Source organism: Gymnoscopelus braueri (genome assembly GCF_963280865.1).
Source record: "Gymnoscopelus braueri genome assembly, chromosome: 12".
Taxonomy (NCBI): domain Eukaryota; kingdom Metazoa; phylum Chordata; class Actinopteri; order Myctophiformes; family Myctophidae; genus Gymnoscopelus; species Gymnoscopelus braueri.
In genome coordinates, this window is record NC_137614.1 from 35,627,936 (window position 1) to 35,649,793 (window position 21,858).

At 43.1% G+C, this 21,858-nt stretch overlaps 1 protein-coding gene across 1 annotated transcript in view; it reads left to right on the plus strand.

Annotated features, from left to right (window-relative positions):
* The window catches only part of LOC308097323 (agrin-like), a 419,134-nt gene that overhangs the window by 287,582 nt on the left and 109,694 nt on the right, over nucleotides 1-21,858 (plus strand). Inside the window, 3 exon segments of the mRNA XM_080445056.1 lie at nucleotides 5,849-6,046; nucleotides 6,856-7,056; nucleotides 20,971-21,113. Of these exon segments, the coding sequence (XP_080301182.1) occupies nucleotides 5,849-6,046; nucleotides 6,856-7,056; nucleotides 20,971-21,113 (542 nt within the window).

The window sequence follows — 21,858 nt, forward strand, 5'->3', positions numbered from 1 at the left end:
AGGCTAGAGAGAGGAAGAGGAAGGCTGTCTGTTGTGTTTTAAGCCAATAAGACCCCGGGGAAACGCATCTCTATGTCATTTTAAGATTTCTTTGGGCTATTCAAAAAATAGCAGATCTACAAGCTCATAGCGAGGCACCGAGTGGACAAACACATGCCATTTTGGGGGTCCTTGACGTGAAAAGGTTTGAGAACCACAGATATTATAGCAATATAATTTCCCCCCCAAAAAACTGTTAGGAAGCAAAGATTGCTCTCTCTCTCTCTCTCTCTCTCTCTCTCTCTCACTCTCTCTGCGCGCTTCCTCATCTTATTTACCTCCATCTCACGCCTTCCCCTCATTTATTACTTCTCCCTCTGCCCTCCCTCTCTCTCTCTCTCTCTCTCTCTCTCTCTCTCTCTCTCTCTCTCTCTCTCTCTCTCTCTCTCTCTCTCTCTCTCTCTCTCTATCTCTCTATCTCTCCCCTCATCATCGCTCTGAACTCCGCTCAGCTGACCCATATTTCTTATTCTGCCGTGGATATTGTTTTAGCAGCACCTGTGGGACAGAAGGGGGAATTTCTTTATTTTATTTGATCAAATTGACTCCTGGCAACCTCCACCTCTCATCTGTATGGTGGGGGAAAAAAGCCATGTGAATGAATGGGCCTTTTTCTGTAGCAATAAGTGATATTCGTCTCTGTTGGGTGGCAAAACCTCATATGTCCAAAACTGTTGCTTTTCAGGATTCAAAAAGCTTGTAGATCTGCTACTTTTGAGGCTTTTGTGTGACGCTGTAGCAGTGGTGTAAAGTAACTAAGTACATTTACTCAGGTACTGTACTTAAGTACAATTTTGAGGTACTTTTACTTTACTGGAGTATTTCCAATTGTCTATATACTTTTACTTCTACTCCACTACATCTCAGAGGAAAATATTGTACTTTTACTCCACTACAATTATTTGAAAAAATTAGTTACTAGTTACTTTGCAGATATAAATGATTACATTATAAAACATACATTAACCACTTTAGACCTATTTTATACACAGGGTATTTGAAAATAGCAGATCTTCAAGCTCGCAACGCGTTGCATCGCGGCGTGAGCTTGTAGATCTGCTATTTTCAACCATTTTAGTACTTTACTTTTGGTACTTTAAGTACATTTTGATACCAATACTTTTGTACTTTTATTCAAGTACATTTTGAATTCCGGACTTCAAAATACCGAACAGAGTACTTCTGCATTGCAGTATTGATACTTTACTTAAGTAAAACATTTGAATACTTTTTCCCACCACTGCCCTGTGAAAAAAAAAACACACAAAAGTTAAAATACGGAGATAAGAGTTTTCCGCCCGACGACAGCAACGATACGAATGGCCTTTTCCGTAGCAAAAAAAAAAGTGATATCCTACTTGTGGAGGGGGGGGGGGGGGTCGGGAGGGGGGGGGTCCACTTAACCATGCTCTCCTCTCCCGGACCGCCTTATACAAGGTCAGCCGCCACTCAAGCACACGGGGAAAGGAAAAAAATATCAGAATAATAACAAAATGTCAATCCTGCCGCTATCGGGTCGCACCTGAGCCATAAAGATAACCGCTATATTCCCCCCTCCACCCTCTCGGGGAAGCGGAATGAAATTATTACTTGGCCCACAGGGCTATAGCCACGGTACACGGCCCCCCCAAACGTGCACACACATGTACGCGCGCGCACATTATTATATCGTCGTTGCCGGGCAGAAAGCTTGTATCTCATGTGTGTATCTCCATATACTCCATTTTTTAAACATGAATGCCCTATATGTGATACTTCTTTGTATGACCTATGTCACGTAAAAGTAGCGGAAATAGCAATACTATAAGCTCACAATGTTCGCTGAAAAAAACATATGACACTCACAGATTTGCACAACTTTTCATGATTTTTCAAAAATAGCAGATCTACAAGCTCATAGCGCGGCACCGAGTGCCGCGCTATGAGCTTGTAGATCTGCTATTTTTGAACAGCCAAAGAAATCTTCAGTCTGTCTCTGTGTCTTATAAACATTTTACCAATGAAAAGTATGTATCACTGAATCTATCGGAGCACAGGTTCTTTTCTCTATTTCCCTGAAAAAGTAACCGCTTTGGGGACATACGAGGTGTTACGCCCCGACACCGACGATATATATTCGCTCCCAGCTCCATTCATCCATCTCGCCCCGAACCTCCGCCTTCCCTTCATCCTGTCCCGCTCCCCACACTCCAGCTCCCGGTCCATAAAGGTGTACAGTACATCAGCCTGTGATAATTGGCTGTGATAATAGCTCTCTGAAGTCAGTGAGTTGTTATGGTGGCTGAATAACCCGTTAAGACCTGAAGCCGATTCTACAAATGTCTTCTAAATCCCAACAGTTTTCTGAAAAAAACGTATGTTTCTATATCAGTGGTGCTCAAACGTCTTCAGGTCAAGGACCCACAAAATTACATGTATTTGGCCGAAGACCCCTATCTCAAAATATTTTGTTCCAGGGACCCCCCAGAAGCAAAGATTTGAGTAAAAAATGTTTGCTTTAAAACAATATATATTCCAAGATTTGCACACATTTTCACGATTTCTCAAAAATAGCAGATATACAAGCTCGAGCTTGTATATCTGCTATTTTATATATATATATAGCCAATAGCCAAATAGCCAAAGTGTAAAATAATACTTTTTATCTCAAATCAAAAAGTGCCACAGATGCGTTCCAGGTCTTAATGGGATAAAAAGCCCAGCCAGCGCCGCAAACAGCCCCAGAAATAAGCCACATTATCATCACCATCATTCCTTCGGCTCGGGCCCCGCCGCGCCCGCCCGCCCGCCCGCCCGCCCATGCAGGCGGCTGGCTGGTGGTGCCTCAGCGTTTTATGGCAGCCAGGTTTGCTGCTGCTGACGCGGACCCCCCCCCCCCCCCCCTCCGCTCTTGTGGGAGCCAGGAGTCATCCATACCGCTGGATTACAGACAGGGGCCCCCCTCCCCTCCCCTCCCCTCCGCTCCGCCCCGCTCCCGTCCGCCCGGCTGCCTCTCTCTCTTGCCTTCCGCTTTCTAAAATAAAGACTATTCATTATCGCAGAGAGAGGCCGAGGCGGGCTCCAGGAACGTGCCTGCCTGCTGCTTACAGTATAACTGCGCGACGACGACGACGACGCGCCGGGCCCAAAATTGAGTTGGCCCCTCTCAACGTGCAGGGGAAACGTTTTCTCTCGCTCCATTTCCCTCCGCTAGAATAAGTCCTCGTGCACGCAGGATTTCCATTTGGGGAGGGGAGGGGGGGGGAGACATATGTGCTGGGTACTAGGCAGAGCACCAGGAAGACACTGCTGGTTCTCTACGTCAGGTCCGGGGACCCCCCAGGGGGTCCTTGAGGGGGTTCCAGAGGGTCCGCAGCAAAAAATATACCTAAAATATACAGTAGCATCAAAATCAATTGAACCAGTTTAAACCTGTATAAAGCACATCGGCTATTTGAAAATAGATAATCTACAAGCTCACAAACGCATTACAGTGCGATTTTTTGGGGGTCTGTGGCCAGATATGAATTGTAAACATTTGAGGACCACTACATACACAGTAACCATGTTGTGCTTTGCAAAATCCTAAGGGTTTATTTAAAGGAGGAGTTCACCCAAAAAATTACTTATTTTCTATCAATTGCACACCCTATGAAGCCTTGAATCCATGGATTATTTTTTGTTTTTGTCGCATTCCTAAGCTAATAATTTGATTCCCGTCTCCTACCGGCTAATGTATCCGGCAGGAGACACAAAGTAGATTATTTGTGTCTCCTACCGGAAATACACACGGTCATCAAATTATTGTCTTAGGAATGCCACAAAAACAAAAATAAATCCATGAAACCAAGGCTTCATGGGGTGTGTAATTGATAGAAAATAAGTCATTTTTTGGGTGAACTCCTCCTTTAACTTCTTTCCCTTCTGCTACACGCCTGCAATAGGCTCGATGCATGGCAGCCATATTGGCATGAAATTGGTCTGTATGTTACGGTACTTCCTTACAGCTGTTACCAATGATACAAATTAAGGCTCCAGTCAACCAGTCAGTGTCTATACATTTCTCAATGGAATAGTATAGAGAGACCACCTCCAACCACTGCAGATGTGCGACTTAGATTTAACATACTCTTCCATACAGATTGGTTAAAATAACATTTTGTTTATCAAAATAGGTTCTTGTAGCTTCGTGACCGAGGGAATAATTACACTTGTGCCCAAAGCGCCCACAAAGAAGAAGCACGTGGATTTATTAGCCGTTAGGAAAGACCAAAAATAATCATCTCAAATTGCGGTGCATGTGAAAAACTCTTTGGCTTCCGTGAGGGAAGCGTTGAGTCATGTATTCGCCGAGCGGATTTACAGAAGCGTGAAATCTGTGGCTCCGTGGCCGCGTGCCGACTTAGCAGCTCTGAAGGTATTTTTACACACTTCACTCGATGCCGTCGCTAATTGCTGGCAGACAAAAGACCCTGTGACTCATGTAGCCAATTACGGTTTAACTCTCAGAGTTTAGACGCGATTCGGGGAAAAACCAGGAACGAACTGTTACAATAACACATCCAATAACCCAAATATGGGTCCATTTTTGGATACCTTTTGTACACTTAACACGTGACTCGGGGAAATAAGGAACAGATGGATTCGTTAACGCATGAGGAACACGTGTGCATCTTCATGTTAAAATAGGGGACATTGCGGCAGCACTTGACAGAGCAGGGCGGGAATTAACCCTTTAAGACCGGGAACGCATCTGTGTGTCATTTTAAGATTTCTTTGGGCTATTCAAAAATAGCAGATATACAAGCTCATGGCGCGGCACCAAGTGCCGCGCCATGAGCTTGTAGATCTGCTATTTATGAAACAACGTGAACATTTTGTGCACATCTTTGAATATATATATTTTTAAAGCAACGTTGTTACTCAAATCTTTGCTACTGGGGGTCCCTGGATCAAAACATTTAATGTTCGCTTTTCAAATAAATATATTTAAAGATTTGCACCCATTTTCAAGATTTTTCCCCAAAAATAGCAGATCTACAAGCTCATAGTGTGGCACTCGGTGCTTGTATATCTTGCAATGTTTTAATAGCCAAAGAAATCTAAAAATGACAGAAATGCGTGCCCGGATTGAATGGGTTAAAAGGGATGCACGCCGCGTTTAAGTCACGAGGTTGAAACCCCCCCCCCCCCCTCCCCCGAGGGGAGACTTGAACATAACTCTGTATGTGTTCCCCCCCGTTAATGGCAGTGGATTATAGCACCGCTAAGACATTCATTTCAGCACCGCGTCCGGTCCAACCCTGGAAGGGGCCATATAATTGTCAGAGGGGGGGAGGGGCGGGCGGGCGGGCTCACGGAATTATCGCTTTCCATTAATTTCACGACCGCATGAGGCCACGTTATCGCGAACGAGCGTCCCTACAGTTATATGGCACCGCATTTAACGTAATGTAAACGTGACATCCGGTGTCGTAATGCGGATGTAAGCATTTAACCCATTAAGACCGGGGACGCATCTGCGTCTCATTTTAAGATTTCTTTGGGCTATTCAAAAATAGCAGATCTACAAGCTCATAGCGCGGCACCGAGTGCCGCGCTACGAGCTTGCAGATCTGCTATTTTTGAAAAATCTTGAAAAAATATTTTCCAGATTTCTTTCAAAAAAATGTTGAGATTTTGATTTTTTTAAAGAATCGCCTCAGGTCTCAATGGGTTAAAGAGAGCTTGGTGTGTGTGTGTGTGTGTGTGTGTGTGTGTGTGTGTGTGTGTGTGTGTGTTTGAGTGTCTATCTTAACACACCACACCTGTTCTTTTCCTCCCCGTCCAGTCGAGGCCTGCGCCAACTGCTCGTTCGGGGCGATCTGCGACGCGCAGACCGGCCAGTGCGTGTGTCCGTCGGAGTGCGTGGACTCCCACCAGCCCGTGTGCGGCAGCGACGGCATCCAGTACGACAGCGAGTGCACGTTGCACGTGCGCGCCTGCAAGGAGCAGGTGGACCTGCGCGTGGTCAGCCAGGGAGAATGCAGTGAGTACCTTATATATATATCGCCCTCTCCTCCTTCACTCAACCCACGTCCAGTCACAGCAGATGGCCGTGCCTTGTAATGTGATATAAAACAAATCCAATTGTTTTCTCTTTTTTTTTGGCTCTATATTGTTTTATTTCTAACATTTTCAAAAGTAAAACAATATATCAAATGTTTAATTTTTTGTTTACATTTCTTTTTTAACCCATTAATACCTGGAACGCATCTGTGTCACTTTTAGATTTCTTTAGGCTATTCAAAAATAGCAGATATACAAGCTCATAGCGCGGCACCGAGTGCCGCGCTACGAGCTTGTAGATCTGCTATTTTTGAAAAATCGTGAAAATTATTTTTTTTACATTTTTTTCCCGAAAAACTGTTAGGATTTAGAAAATGTTTAGAAGCGGCCTCAGGTCTTAATGGGTTAAAGGGTTAAAAGGGGGAAATTTTCCCTCAAATTGGATTATTATTCATTAATATTATTATAAAAACTGCTATTTTCATACATTATTATGAGAGAAATTATTAATTTAAGCTATACTACTTTAACCACTTAAACCCCAGCATCGGTATTGTGGGTGAAAGCTTTCACAAGCTTTCACAAAGCTTGTGAAAGCTTTCACAATGCGACGCGTAACGCGTCGCATTGTGAACAGAAAACAGAAAATACACTAGTATTGAGCTCTGAGGGACTCCAGTTACCCATATGGGGTTTAAGTGGTTAACTTATTTTGGAGTCCTATGCTGAGTGTTCCTTGTCTAATGAACCCACCACCTTTCTGTCTTCTCTGCTCCTCTGCGCCAACAGAAACGTGCGGCAGCGTGGTGTGCGCCTGGGGCGCCCGCTGCGTGCAGAACAAGTGCGAGTGCCCGCCGTGCCAGGGCCAGGCCTTCTCGCCCGTGTGCGGCAGCGACGGCGTCAGCTACGACAACGAGTGTGAACTCCGCGCCGCCTCCTGTGTCATGAAGAAGAAGATCGAGGCGGTCAAGCCCGGCAGCTGTGATGAAGGTAAGGGAAATGGGACTTTGAAGATGGCGTAATTACTTTAACCAATCAGCCATTGAAGACGGCTGTGATTGTCTTCGTCGGCTGACCTTGCAGCAACGCTTCTCCACCCGTCTGTGACGTTTCACAACGGTCCCCGGTGTGTACCCCCTTGGGTAATCAACCCATTCTGTAACCAGTTTCGGGTTAAAACAGGAAGGATCAACTCAATGTCATCATCATCGGGAACAGATTCCGGTACGGAGACCACCAGCGGTCCAAATGGACCCTTATGGGTTTGTAAGTCGAGAGCAGTGGTGGAAAAAGTTCTATTTTTTTTACTTGAGTAAAAGTATCAATACTGCAATGCAGAAATACTCTGTTACAAGTAAAAGTCCAGAATTCAAAATTGACTTGAGTAAAAGTACAAAAGTATTGGCATCAAAATATACTTCAAGTACAAAAGTAGAAAGTACTAAATATGCAGAATGTCCCATTTCACAAGTTTTTAAACGTATACAAATATTTCGAAAATAGCAGATCTACAGGGTCACAATGGGTCGCATCGCAACGCATTGTGACCCTGTAGATCTGCTATTTTCAAATGGCCGAAATGTTGAGGGTTGAGGTGGGTAATGTATGTTTTGTAAAAACAAAAAAGTAGCTAACTAAAGTTTTCAAATAATTGTAGTGGAGAAAAAGTCCAATATTTGCCTCTGAGATGTACGTAGTGGAGAAGTATTTACATTTTTACTTAAGTAAATGTACTTAGTTACTTTCCACCACTGCTCGAAAGTACAAATCAGAGTTAAATAAGCACTGAGGGTTTTAAAGTGTGGATTGGGGTTCCAGTATAATTTAGTTCAGTGATTCTCAACATCTTTCCATTTCAAGGACCCCCCGTTTCGGGCCCACCCCATTTGATGCCATTTTTTCAAATCTACAGTACACACTGTATAATCCTCAGTGTTAATTTACCTCTGAGAGGGCACAAATGGACCCCGGGTGGTCCCTGGACCCCATGTTGAGACTACAAAACACAATACACAACACGGCATCACTACAAAATAAACGGCACGCGTCTTTTAAAGACTACAACGATGAAACCAGGAAACACAAAAACGTGACTACCAATTGAAACAGGAAACACGATACAAAAAAGGGAATACAGCATAAATAATGACAGTAGCAGAACTCTCGCTCCTTTTATTTTCAATCAAACTATTACATTATTGATTATACTTTGTCGCTGTCAGCTGGAATACTCATATGTCCAAAACCGTGACAAGGAAATGGAACGAAAACGTTCCCAAATTTTAGCGAAAATAGCAGATCTACAAGCTCACAATGCGTCACAATGCGATGCCTTGTGAGCTTGTAGATCGGCTATTTTCACTACTTTTGCTTGACACTCATGTACAGAATGATGAAGTAGGGCATTGAATCACGAAAAAACACACAAAGTTGAAATATGGCGATACGAGGTTTCTGCAAGACATAGACGAGGTCCAAGTGCTAAAGGCAGTTTAATTTCCACGCCTGAAGCACCCGCCGCGTTATTGTTCTTTATCCCGCGTTTGGAATAAACGAGGCCCACAAATTGGCCCCGCTCTGTCCTACGCTGATCAGCGGCGACAGGCTGAAGTGGAGCCTTCCACAACGCCGTCCCGCCCGGAACCACTTGTCACCCTTCTGTTGTCACGCCAACACACACACACACACACACACACACACACACACAGGGCGTGAAGGCGAACAGATTACACCTGCCAGGGGCCCTCGAGTCACATTTTCAAGCCAGAGAGTCTTTGCCTTTGTTATGCACGCCGGTATATATATTGCACACTGAGAACAGCCGATCTACAAAAACGCGTGGTTGTGAGCTTGTAGATTTGGCTATTATAAAAGCAGGGTGAGAAACAAGGAGACTAGATCACGGTAAGATGAAGGAGAAAGAAAGAAAATGAAGGACAAAGAGAGAAGAAGAAGAGGAGTGAGCGTGAGGAGCCACACAGTGCTGAGTCATTTCGGGCTGTTTGTTCTGTATCCTTATTGCAGTCTGTCTGCGTGGCGAGCCGCTCCGCGTCGCCTCGACGCTCCATTTAACAGCGTTTCATTGACTGAGACGACTGACCTTTTTTATGTATCTGGAGCGTGAAGAAATGTGCCACTGTATGTGCTCACAGCGCAGACTGTGGACACACGCGCACGCGCGCACGCACACACACACACACACGCGCGCGTTTTTATCGCTATACTTGTGAGGACATCAACGTTTTACAACGATGGTTTTATTAATGACATTTAGACCGGGAATGCATCTGACATTGTGTCATTTTTCTTTTTTTTTTGCTATTCAAAAATAGCAGATATATATATATATATATATCTATAAGCTCATAGCGCGGCACTCGTGCCGCGCTATGAGCTTGTAGATCTGCTATTTATTTTTTTTTATCTTGAAGATTTGTGCAAATCTTTGAACATAATATACAGTATATATATATATATATATATTGCGGTTGGAATATACAGTATATATATACTAATTCTAAATATAAAAAAAATAACTGAGTTAGAAGACATTTGTAGAATCGGCCTCAGGTCGTAAAGGGTTAATGCCATTTTTTACAATTTCTGCCATTTTTAACCATAACTAAACTAGCTGAACGTCAAGCTCTAAGTGCTGCGACGCATCGTAAGCTTGTAGATCAGCTATTGTCGGTGCGTACACCGGCGTGAAACTAAGTCTATAAATCAGACATAATTCCAACCACAACCCCTAACCTCTAAATGCCTTTAACCCTAATCTGAATCATTTCTTAATTTGAAGTCGTGTGAAGACTAGTAGAATTGTCCCCACAATGTCTATTTCACACACACACACACGCACACACACACACACACACACACACACACACACACACACACACACACACACACACACACACACACACACACACACACACAGCACACACACTTCATATCATCTTGTGGCAGCAGGCGAAGACGCTCTCCTCTTCCTTCCCAAGGGCATTTTTATGCTTCTGATGCCTGGGTGATTTCTTTTTTTCTTTTCTTTTTGCATTTTCCTTTCTCTCTATCTCTCTCTCCATCTCTCTCTCCATCTCTCCATCTCTCTCTCTCTGAAAATGCCCTTTCTCCTCCGTCCTCCCCCCTTTTGCTCATTTTGAATCTCAGAAAAGCCATCAGGCTTTTACACAATAGAATAGTTTTTTTTTTTTTCTCCTGTCCCCATGGCTTGTCTCTCGTATTTCTGTTCATCAAAAATCGTACACCGCTGACAAAGGCGCACCATCACGTTCGCCGGGCGGGGGGGGGAGATGGGATCGTCTGCGATCAATGAATCTCACCCCGGGGGGCTGTCCTCTCTCATGTGAGCGTGTTCCCCGAATGTGTGACCCAGACAGACCCCTCCGCAGGGGGGGGTCCGCGTTGGTTTTTGTGAACAGATGAGAAACTAGACCTGCTGCGTCGTGCGGACATAAAAATCTACAGTATATGTCGTTGACTGCGGCTGACATTTCCGTTGCTTTTTTTTCTCTTTTTTTTTTGCAGATAAGAAAGACTTTCCTATCTCTCTCTCCGCCTCCGCCTTAAGCCATTCAACCCGGGAACGCATCTGTGTCGTTTTAGATTTGAGCTATTTAACCGTTATTTTATACTTTGGCTAAAAATGGCAGATCTACATGCTCATAGCGCGGCACCGAGTGCCACGCTACGAGCTTGTGGATTTGCTATTTTTGAAAAATCATGAACATTTGGGCAAATCTTTGAATATATATTTTTTTTACATTTTCATCTCAAATCTTTGCTTCTGGGGGTCCCTGGAACGACATATTTTACAAATGTTCGCTTAAAAAAATATGTAGTAAAAGATTTGCACACATTTTCACGATTTTTCAAAAACAGCAAATCTACAAGCTCATAGCGCGGCGCCGCGCTACGAGCTTGTGTATCTGCTATTTTTGAATAGCCCAAAGACATCTAAAAACGACAGAGACGCAGAGTTCCCGGATCGAACCAGTTAATGGATGCACACGACAGGATAGTGTTTCGATGGCGATTCGGCAAAAAGCAGCAGTTTATAGTGGCTAATACAGCACATCCGTCATGAAAAATAAGCCCCCGCGATTCCCGCGTTTTTGCTATAGCTCTATCACGGACGGCAGCGAAAGTCTATATCAGCCGCGGCCTTACAGTCCCCCCCCGTCCCCCCCGCCCCGCCGCGCCATACCTCATATCTAAGATAAGGCCAACGCGGAGGGACGACGAGTGATTTATACGTTTATGTAGACCTGACTTAACCCATTGATACCTGGAACGCATCTGTGTCACTTTTAGATTTCTTTAGGCTATTCAAAAATAGCAGATATACAAGCTCATAGCGCGGCACCGAGTGCCGCGCTATGAGCTTGCAGATCTGCTATTTTTGAAAAATCGTGAAAAATATTTTTTTATATTTTTTTCCCAAAAATTGTTAGGATTTTGAATTTTTTAGACGCGGCCTCAGGTCTTAATGGGTTAAAAACCACACTCATTAGTCAATGCGGCGGGCGGGCGGGCGGGGGAGGAGGGCGGATGAGGGGGCAGGGCGGGGGAAAAAAAATGGAAGTTGTTTTCGCCCGCCTTTTATTTAGCGGTAATGAAAAATGACACTGTTCCCACCGCCGGCCGTACGGGGGGGAATTTATCACCTGTTTAATTTCACACTCGGGTAGGCCTGGCCTCAGCACCCCCTTTTTTTTTTTTTGCGACACTGACAAAGTGGCGTCTGAGAGCAGTGCATCACCTAGGGGGGGCCGGGGCCCCTTTTTTTAATTGAATACACATTTAACCCATTCAAACCGGGAACGCATCTGTGTCACTTTAGATTTAAAATAGCAGATATACAAGCTCATAGCGCGGCACCACGTGAAAAATCGGGAAGAATTTTGCAAATATTTGAATATATGTATTTTTTTAAAGCGAACAATTGTAACTCAATTTTTTGCTTCTGGGGGTCCCTGGAACAACATATTTTGAGATGGGGGTCCGCGGCCAAATACATTTTGGGGGTCCTTGACATGGAAAAGTTTGAGAACCACTGATTATAGCGACATGTTTAAAAAAAAAAAAAACTGTTAGGATTTTGACGACATTTTTAGAATCCCCAGAAGCAAGGATTTGAGTCACAAATATTTGCTTAAAAAAATATACATTCAAAGATTTGCCCCAAAAAAAACAAGATTTTTCCAAAATAGCAGATCTACAAGCTCATGGCGCGGCACTCAGTGTTGTATATCTGCTATTTTTGAATAGCCAAAGAAATTAAAATAAATGACACAGATGCGTTCTCGGTCTTAATGGGTTAATAAACAGGATTACGAGTGCAGCTGCAGCAACACACAGTGACGTGGCGGATCACACTCCCCCGCCACCCCCCCTCACACCACGCACGTATCGCGGGGGAGGATCGCACTTAGAGGGTGCTGGGAAGTAGAGGGGGGCGGGGGGTAGGTGGGGCGAATCGCAACGAAATTAGTAGTTTTTTTCAATCCGCTGTCATTGCCACCATCTCTCCTTTCCTGCCCACGGACATCGAAAAAGAGGCGATCTACAAGCTCACAACGCGTCACACCGTGGCGCGTTGTAGAGCTTGTAGATCGGCTGTTTTCGGTGTGCGGCGACGCCGGTGCATTAACTAAGTGAAAAATCCATACTCCCCCTCCACGTCCCTCCGTCTGGGCCGGGGCGCGACGCTCAATCCTTCTTTATCTCGCGGGAGAGTTTATTTGGGGCTAACGCGCTGTCACATCTTTCAGAGGCAGAGCCCCGGTCTGAGAGGGACTGACAAATGATGAGGCCAAAAACAAACACAAAGAGCTCGGGCATGCACCCGCAGAGGTGGGAAAAAGTACTCCGATATTTGACTTTAAAAGTAAAAGTATCGATACTGAAATATAGAAATGCTCTGTTACAAGTAAAAGTCCGGAATTCGCGATGCGACGCGTTGTGAGCTCGTAGATCGGCTATTTTCAAATAGCCTATGTATAAAATAAGGCTAAAGTGGTTAATGTATGTTTTATAATATAATAATTAATATCTACAAAATACAATTATATACAAATACAACAAATAGTTGTAGTGGAGTAAAAGTACAATATTTGCCTCCGAGATGTAGCGGAGTAGAAGTAAAAGTATTGGAAATTGGAAATACTCCAGTAAAGTAAAAAAAATACCTCAAAATTGTAGTTTAGTACAGTACTTGAGTGGGGGGGGGACAGCAATATGTCCTGGCTGACATTCGCTCAGGTCACGTTGTGTTTCTGCCCCGAACTGGCATTCCAGAAGGAACCGATATTGATGATGTAAACGTCTTGGCTTGATCTGCTATCTCCCAGCAGCCTGGCTCCAAACCTCAGAATGTCACACTCATCATGTACTCTATTATATCCTCTCATTCTTTTCCTCCCCCCTCGTCAATTTTACATCGTCTCTGTCGAGGTGGAAACCTCGTATGTCCGAAAAACGGTTACTTTTCAGGAAATGGGGGGAAAAAAAGGAATCTGTCTGCCAATGGATCCAAATGTAGTCATAATTAAAGTCACAAGCTACATTACTTGTCATTGTTTGAGTATTTATAAAACCCACTGACACACTTAATTACTTTCACTTGCGTTTAACGTACGGAAATAATACAAAAGATACAAGGTTTCTGCACAAACAGCGACGACACGGTATTCTTTTCCTCCCATAGTGCCAATCTCTCAATGCTATACGCACGCAAAAAAAAACTACATCCTTTATTCCACCTCTTGCTTCCGCTGTCAGTTGCTTGTAATACTTTTTTCTCCCTTATCTCCACAATATCTTTTGGCGTCATTTTCTGTGCCGTTTCTCTTCCTTTCTTCTCTCTCCCCCGCCGTTGAATTCCCTCTTGTTAATGGAGTTCCCTCGGCTAAATAGAGCGAGGGTTTCTGACATGATTGAGTAAAAGGGAAGCGGACTGGCAGGGCGGAGGAGTAAGAGCTGACGCAGCCATCTTTTAGCCGGGGATGTGCTGCTAATTGAATGGGTTCATGCTAGGCAAGCGCAAGGGGCGACGGAAACATCAAAGCGTAACGGCTAATTGGGACCCCCCCCCCCCCCCCCTTCACCCTTCACTTTTATTTTATTCTATTTCTAATGTCTTACCTCCTTCATTGTATTCATCTCGTCTTCCGTAAGCCCCCCCCCCCCACCTATTTCTTCCATTGTGTGCCGGCATAAATGGATTTCGGCGACCGGCCGCCAGTCTTGGAAGAAGTACTAGGATTTTTTTTACTCAAGTAGCAATGCCACAAGGTAGAAATACTCTGTTACAAGGGAAAAGGCCTGTATTCAACATTTTACCCCCCAAAAAAGTACAAAAGTACAGAAACAAAGTAAAAGTCAAATTTGCTCAAGCTCACAACGCGAGCTGGTAGATCGGCTATTTTCGAATAGCCAAAGTATGAAATAGTCTTCAAGTGGTTAATGTATGCCTGTAATAATAATTTAAATTAAAAGTAAATGTACCTCAACATTTTACTTAAGTACAGTACTTGAGTAACTGTACTTCGTTACTTTCCACCACTGCTGACCTCTAGAGCATCGGTTCTCCTTATTTCTTTCCATCAATGTTGCCGTTCCGAGGGGGTCCAGCCGCCTCGCCATGCCTCAGCGAGAGCCCCTCCTCCTGACCTGTGTTATCGATTAAATCAGCTAGCCGTAATATACAGCCAGCGGTGGTGGGTGGACGCCATTAGCCCAAAGATTAGACCGAAAAACAAAGCGCTATGTTCTACACATTGCACGATGTTTCACAATCGATGAGCGGCTATGATGGCAAATTTGACCTGAATGGATTCAGGTCAGCAGCGCAGAGCGCGGCTCTAAACGGGGAGACGGAACAAGCCGCTAACGAGACTTGATGTTTTGTGGGCGACGTGTGCGCTCTCTCCTTAACCCATTGAGACCTGGAACGCATCAGTGTCATTTTTTTATTTGAGCTGAAAAGCATTATTTTACACTTTGGCTATTCAAAAATAGCAGATCTACAAGCTCATAGCGCGGCACCGAGTGCCGCGCTACGAGCTTGTAGATCTGCTATTTTTGAAAAATCGTGAAAATGTGTGAACATTTTGTATATTCTTTTAAAGCGAACATTTTTAACTCAAATCTTGGCTTCTGGGGGGTCCCTGGAACAACATATTTTGAGATGGGGGTCGGCGGCCAAATACATATCATTTTGGGGGTCCTTGACATGAAAAAGTTTGAGCACCACTGATTTAGAAACATACGTTTTTCCGAAAACTGTTGGGATTTAGAAGACATTTTTAGAATCGGCTTCAGGTCTTAATGGGTTAATGTGTCGCGGCTTATGAATCTCTAGCCGGGCCGCCCCGCGAGGGGAGTCGCTCGATGCCAGTGGCGGAAAGTTCATTTACTCAAGTACAATTTTTAGGTACTTTTTTACCTTACTTGAGTATTTCCATTTTTTTATGCTTATTACTTACTATACTTATAGTCCACTACATCTCAGAGCCAAATATTGTATTTTTTACAATGAACAAATTCAGCCCTGTTTTATACTTTGTCTTTTTGAAAATAGCATACTGTATGTACAAGCTTCATACTTTTACTCAAGCAAAAATATTTATACAGCACTTTTACTTTGTGGTATTGCTACTTTTACTTAACCCATTGAGACCTGAAGCCGATTCTACATGTCTCCTAAATCTCAACAGTTTTCTGAAAAACTTTTGTTTCTATATCAGTGGTGCTCAATCTTTTTCATGTCAAGGACCCCCAAAATGATATGTATTTGGCCGCGGACCCCCATAAAAATATTTTGTTCCAGGGATCCCCCAGAAGCAAAGATTTGAGTTAAAAGTGTTCGCTTTAAAAATATATGTATTCAAAGATTTGCACGCATTTTCACGATTTTTCAAAAATAGCAGATCTACAAGCTCGTAGCGCGGCACTCGGTGCCGCGCTATGAGCTTGTATATCTGCTATTTTTGAATAGCTCAAAGTGTAAAATAATTATTTTTAGCTCAAATCTAAAAATGACACAGTTCCAAGTAAGAAAGAATCTGAGTACTTCTTCTTCCACCACTTGTCAATGCCATTGCGAGTCCCTCCCCCTCGATGGAGTGAATGCCCTTCCACTATAGTGTAGTGACCACTCGAAGCTGTCAGAGCCCATTGTGGGTGAGCCATGTCAAAGCTGCACGGACGGAGCTCGGCGCCCGCCCCCGCCCCTCCCTCCCCCCCTGTGCGACCTGTCCCATAATCCACTTAAGAAGATGGGTTATGCTAAGTGGCACTTCCAACCCGCCACACCATCGATTTGCCCATTAGGGACAGCGGGGGTTGCAATACAATGGCAGCCCCGTCAATACAGATGAGTCTGAGTTCTGAGGCGTCTTTCCAAAAGAAGACGCTCAGCCACACAGTGAAATCCAGAATGTGAGTTTAACCGCGAGGGGCCTGATTCATGCTTCCGCGTGCGATGGGGTTGTGGGTTGTGTGGGCGAAAATGGCTGATCTGCAAGCTCACAACTTGTCCGCTCTGACGTTGCACAACGGCAGTTGTGGAAAAAGTACTCAAATGTTTTACTTAGGTAAAAGTATCAACACTGCAATGTCGAAGTACTCTGTTACAAGTAAAAAGTACTTGTGTAAAAGTACAAAAGTATTAGTGTCAAAATGTACTTAAAGTACCAAAAGTAAAAGTACTAAAATGTTTGAAAATAGCAGATCTACAAGCTCACAACGCGTCGCATCGCGACGCGTTGTGAGCTTGTAGATCGGCTATTTTCAAATAGCCTAGGTATAAAATAGGGTTGAAGTGGTTAATGTATGTTTTATAATAATATTTTATATCTGCAAAGTAACTACTAACTAAAGTTTTCAAATAATTGTAGTGGAGTAAAAGTACAATATTTGCCTCTGAGATGTAGTGGAGTAGAAGTAAAAGTATGACCAATTGGAAATACTCCAGTAAAGTAAAGGTACCTAAAAATTGTACTTAGGTAGAGTACTTGAGTAAATGTATTTAGTTACTTTACACCACTGCACAACGGTGCAATGTTCGAACGCAGCAAAATAGGGAAGGCAGGGTGAATGTGGTTAACTCTGGTGTGTGTACGTGAGTGTTATTAAGGGTCTTTGTCTTTTTTTTTACTGTGTACATCACCTGGGGTTAGGGCAGCTGGCTCTGTACTGTACCTGTCCTGAGGTTTTCTTTGAGTTGGGCTTTGTAAGCTGGACAGATTCTTCTCTCTTTTAGAATAACGCAAACTGTTTTTTTTTTTGTTCAGCCCCCAGGACAAATGCATCCATTTTTCATTCTCTCTCTCTCTATCTCTCTCTCACGCACACGCACACGCACACGCACACGCACACGCACACACGCACACGCACACACGCGCACACGCACGCACACACACATTCACTCGATTCTCCCTCAGGAGTTTTGCAGGTGAATCTGTGCAGCATCCAAAAGCTGGCTCCTCCTCCTCCTCCTCTCTCCTCACCTCGCCTCAGCCAATCACACTGACCCCTTTATTTGGCACTTATAAAGGAAACCCGCCAGGAAACCCGCCATCCTAAACAAACATGGTGCTAAATAGCACCAAAAGTGGTCCTATGGCTCATAATCATAGGGAAACCTCTTTTGGTGATAAAATACAGTATATATAGCAGTGGTTGTCGAACATTTTTTTTATTTCAAGGACCCCCAGTTTGGTAAGCATTAGACTACGGACCCCCATAACTCTTGAGAGTGAACAAAGGGAACCAAGTGGACCCGTAAGGTTCCATTTGTACACTCTCATAGTTACGGACCTCTAAGGGTCCATTTTGTTCCTAACTATGAATAATTTAGCTGGGGACCCCTGGAAACCCCTCAAGGACCTTGGGGGTCCCCGGACGCCACTTTGACAACCGCTTCTATATAGCAGGGGGGGCATGCTCCCCCTGGACCACCCTGGAATCCCCTCAGGGACCCCTTGGAGGTCCCCGGATCCCAGGTTGAGAACCCAGTGCTGCTCTGGACCATGCCTCTGGTGTATGAGGGTTTAAAGAGCGTGTTAACCCATTAAGACCACCGGGAACGCATCTGTGTCATTTTAAGGTTTATTTGGCTATCCAAAAATAGCAGATATACAAGCTATACAACTTGTAGATCTGCTATTTTCTTTAAAAAAAAAATAGTTTTTTTTTTGGCTAATATTTGAATATACTGTACATTTTTAAAGCGAACATTTTTAACTCAAATCTCTGCTTCTGGGGGATTCTACAAATGTCTTCTAAATCCTAACAGTTTTTTGAAACAAAACGTATGTTGCTATAATATCAGTGGTTCTCAAACTTTTCTCATGTCAAGGACCACCCAAAATGTATTGGATTTGGCCGCGGACCCCCATCTCAAAATATTTTGTTCCAGAGACCCCCCCAGAAGCAAAGATTTGAGTTACAAATGTTTGCTTTAAAAAGTATATATAATCAAAGATTTACACACATTTTCACCATTTTTCAGAAATAGCAGATCTACAAGCTCGTAGCGCGGCACTCGGTGCCGCGCTATGAGCTTGTATATCTGCTATTTTTGGATAGCTATAAAAATAACGGTTGTATAGCTCAAATCTAAAATGACACAGATGCGTTCCAGGTCTTAACGGCTTAAGTGCACTGCAATGGAAGACTAAAGCCATAAGAAGTTTTTTTTATGGCGTTCATAAACTCGCTCTAACACCAGCCATAACGGTAATATACATAATAGGCTGTGGAACCCTGTGATATCACAGAGGGAAACTATATGATAAGGTTGTGAAATAGACTAGTAAATGTAGACGACAGACTTACAAAGCAGATATTTAATTGGGACGTTACCCAGAATCGTCCCTGTGCAAAGGGGAGATAGCAGTTATAGTTTCCCAGGCTGGACTTGAGTTATATATATATATATATTTTGAAATAAACTATTATTATAATGTTAATCAAATTAAGAGCAAGTTGCTTTCTAATTGTAAAGGAGGAGTGGGCAAGTAATAAGTCATAGTAATAGCGTTTGGTAATAATAATTACCAAACTCAGAACCTACTGTATAAAAAAGCTGCAATCTGGAACTTATTTGAACCCTTTAAGACCGGGAAGTCGCATCTGTGTAACCACTTTAATACCATTTACCATTATTTTACACTTCGGCTATTCAGAAATAGCCGATATACAAGCTCATAGCACCGCACCAAGTGCCCCGCTATGAGCTTGTAGATATGCTGTTTATTTTGAAAAAAATTGAACATTTGTGCAAATCTTTGAGTATACACTGTACATATATTTTTAAAGCGAACATTTTTAACTCTAATCTTTGCTTTTGGGGGGTCTCTGGAACAACATATTTTGAGATGGGGGTCCGCGGCCAAATACATATCATTTCGGGGGTCCTTGACATGTAAAAGTTTGAGAACCACTGATTATAGCAACATAGGTTCTTTCAAAAAACTGTTATGGTTTAGAAGACATTTGTAGAATCCCCAGAAGCAAAGATTTGAGTTACTATCACCTAGTGCTGCCTGAAGCTCATGAGCTGGTATTTAAAGCACATAGAAACGTGCATGTTCAATGCTATCCCTAAAGAAAATAGATTATGTACATTATGTGATTTAAAACTAAATGAAAATGAAATCCTTTTTTTTTTTATTACCGGTATTACTGCCCAATGCCCATTCTGATCTGAGAATTAATTTGTTTATCAAGCATGCATCCCTTGATTTTGTACACAGTACTGTATACAATGCTTACTTATAGTGAGTTGTTGTTTGGCCGCTGTTGTTTGTTAACTCTTAAGAGTGTACAGTAAAAAAAAATTGGGTCCTTTTGGGTCCATTTGTTCACATAGTTAATTTATCACTCACAATGTTACAGTGTTGTAGAGTCGGCTGGGTACCGGGAAACGTGCACGACACTTCAATAGAAAGCGATCAATCAATCAATCTGTCAGGATGGATGGAGTTGTTTTTCATGAGCAGTGCAAGGTCAACCTGAGATAATTTCCCGCTCTCGCTCACTTCCATCTAGTGAAGTGCACCGCTTCAAAGCAAATCAAAGGTCCTCCGTTGTGACTCATTAAGAGTTGCTAGTACAGCTGGTCAATTAAATGAAAATACACCAAAACCGACTTAATCACTTAAGGTTAATCGAATAATTGAGTTTTTTTTTTTAATTCCTTATAACAAATCCAACAAATCTTACTTTTTTATAATTTGATTAGTCTGATTAACCTCTTAACCTTGCGAAAATAGACCACCTACACTCTCAATGCGATCGTAATCAAGGCAAAAGTAAAAAATAATCGTGATATTATTGACTTGAAGTCATATCGGCCAGCCCGAGGTGTAATTTGATTTTTGTAGAATGCTTTTCAATTAGCGACATCTTCCTATCATCAGGAAGCTGGCATTCACTGAACACGAAGCTTCAAACGGCCTCACGTTCCTTGGGAGGCAACAGTTAATTTGAACCCCAACAGACACACACACACGCACGCACACACACACGCACACACGCACACACGCGCACAACTTGTGTAATGAATAGAACGCCTGGTGGCGGGGAGATGTTGCATGTAATTCATTTAGTCAGTCTCTGGTCCTCTCTATGGTGGGTCATTATCTTGAGTTTTCAGCAGCGCCTTCGGTTCAATCTCCCTCCAACGCCAACGTGAAAGAAATTTAAATCAAACCCCCCCGAAACGTCTGATGATGTTTATGTATAAACACTGGCAAACACTGAGACAGTGTTGATTTCGACTATGACTAAAACTATGAAGAAAAATATTGTTTTTCACTGACGAAAACCTTGGAATGTATATATTTTTTAAGCGAACATTTTGGTTGGTTCATGCAGACTGCGGTTCGGGAGGGTCCGGTTCCGGTGTGGAGAGCTGTGAACAGGACCGCTGTCGGAGGTTCGGCGGCTCGTGGGACGAGGACGCGGAGGACGACCGCTGCGTGTGTGACTTCACCTGTCACAGCGTGCCTCGAAACCCGGTATGAACCTTCTCTCTCACGCCTTCTTTCCTGTCAGAACTGCAACACCCACAAGTCTCTCTGTTTTTCACTCACTGTGGAATAGTTCTGGAACAAAACAACATGGGTCCACAATGCAACAGTGGTGTAAATGTACTTGTACTCAAGTACTGTACTTAAGTACACTTTTGAGGATTTTTTACTTTATTGGAGTATTTCCCATTTTCAATACTTTTACTTCTACTCCACTACTTCTCAGAGGCAAATATTGTACTTTTACTCCTCTACAATTATTTGACAGCTTTAGTTACTTTGCAGATTTAGATTATTATCACAAAACATACATTAACCACTTCAGCCCTATATATATATATTTCGGCCATTTGAAAATAGCAGATCTACAAGCTCACAATGCGACGCATTGTGAGCTTGTAGATCTGCTATTTTCAAATGATTTGTATACATTATGAACTTGTGAAATGGGACATTGTGCACAATGAGTACTTTTACTTTTGATACTTTAAGTTTATTTTGATGGCAATACTTCAGGCTCCTTACGCTCCTTACACAGTAGTACTCCTTACACAGTATTACAGCTCTTTGCAAAAAGAAACTCAGAGTCTTTGATCTTGGTTCTACTGTGGAATAATGGTAACATTGGATCTCGTTCCTGATCAGATTTATTCTGCATCACGATCAAAAAGTATGTGCATTTGTAAACATGAGGAAAGGTATCAAACTGACCCGGCTTCTACTTCAAACAAAG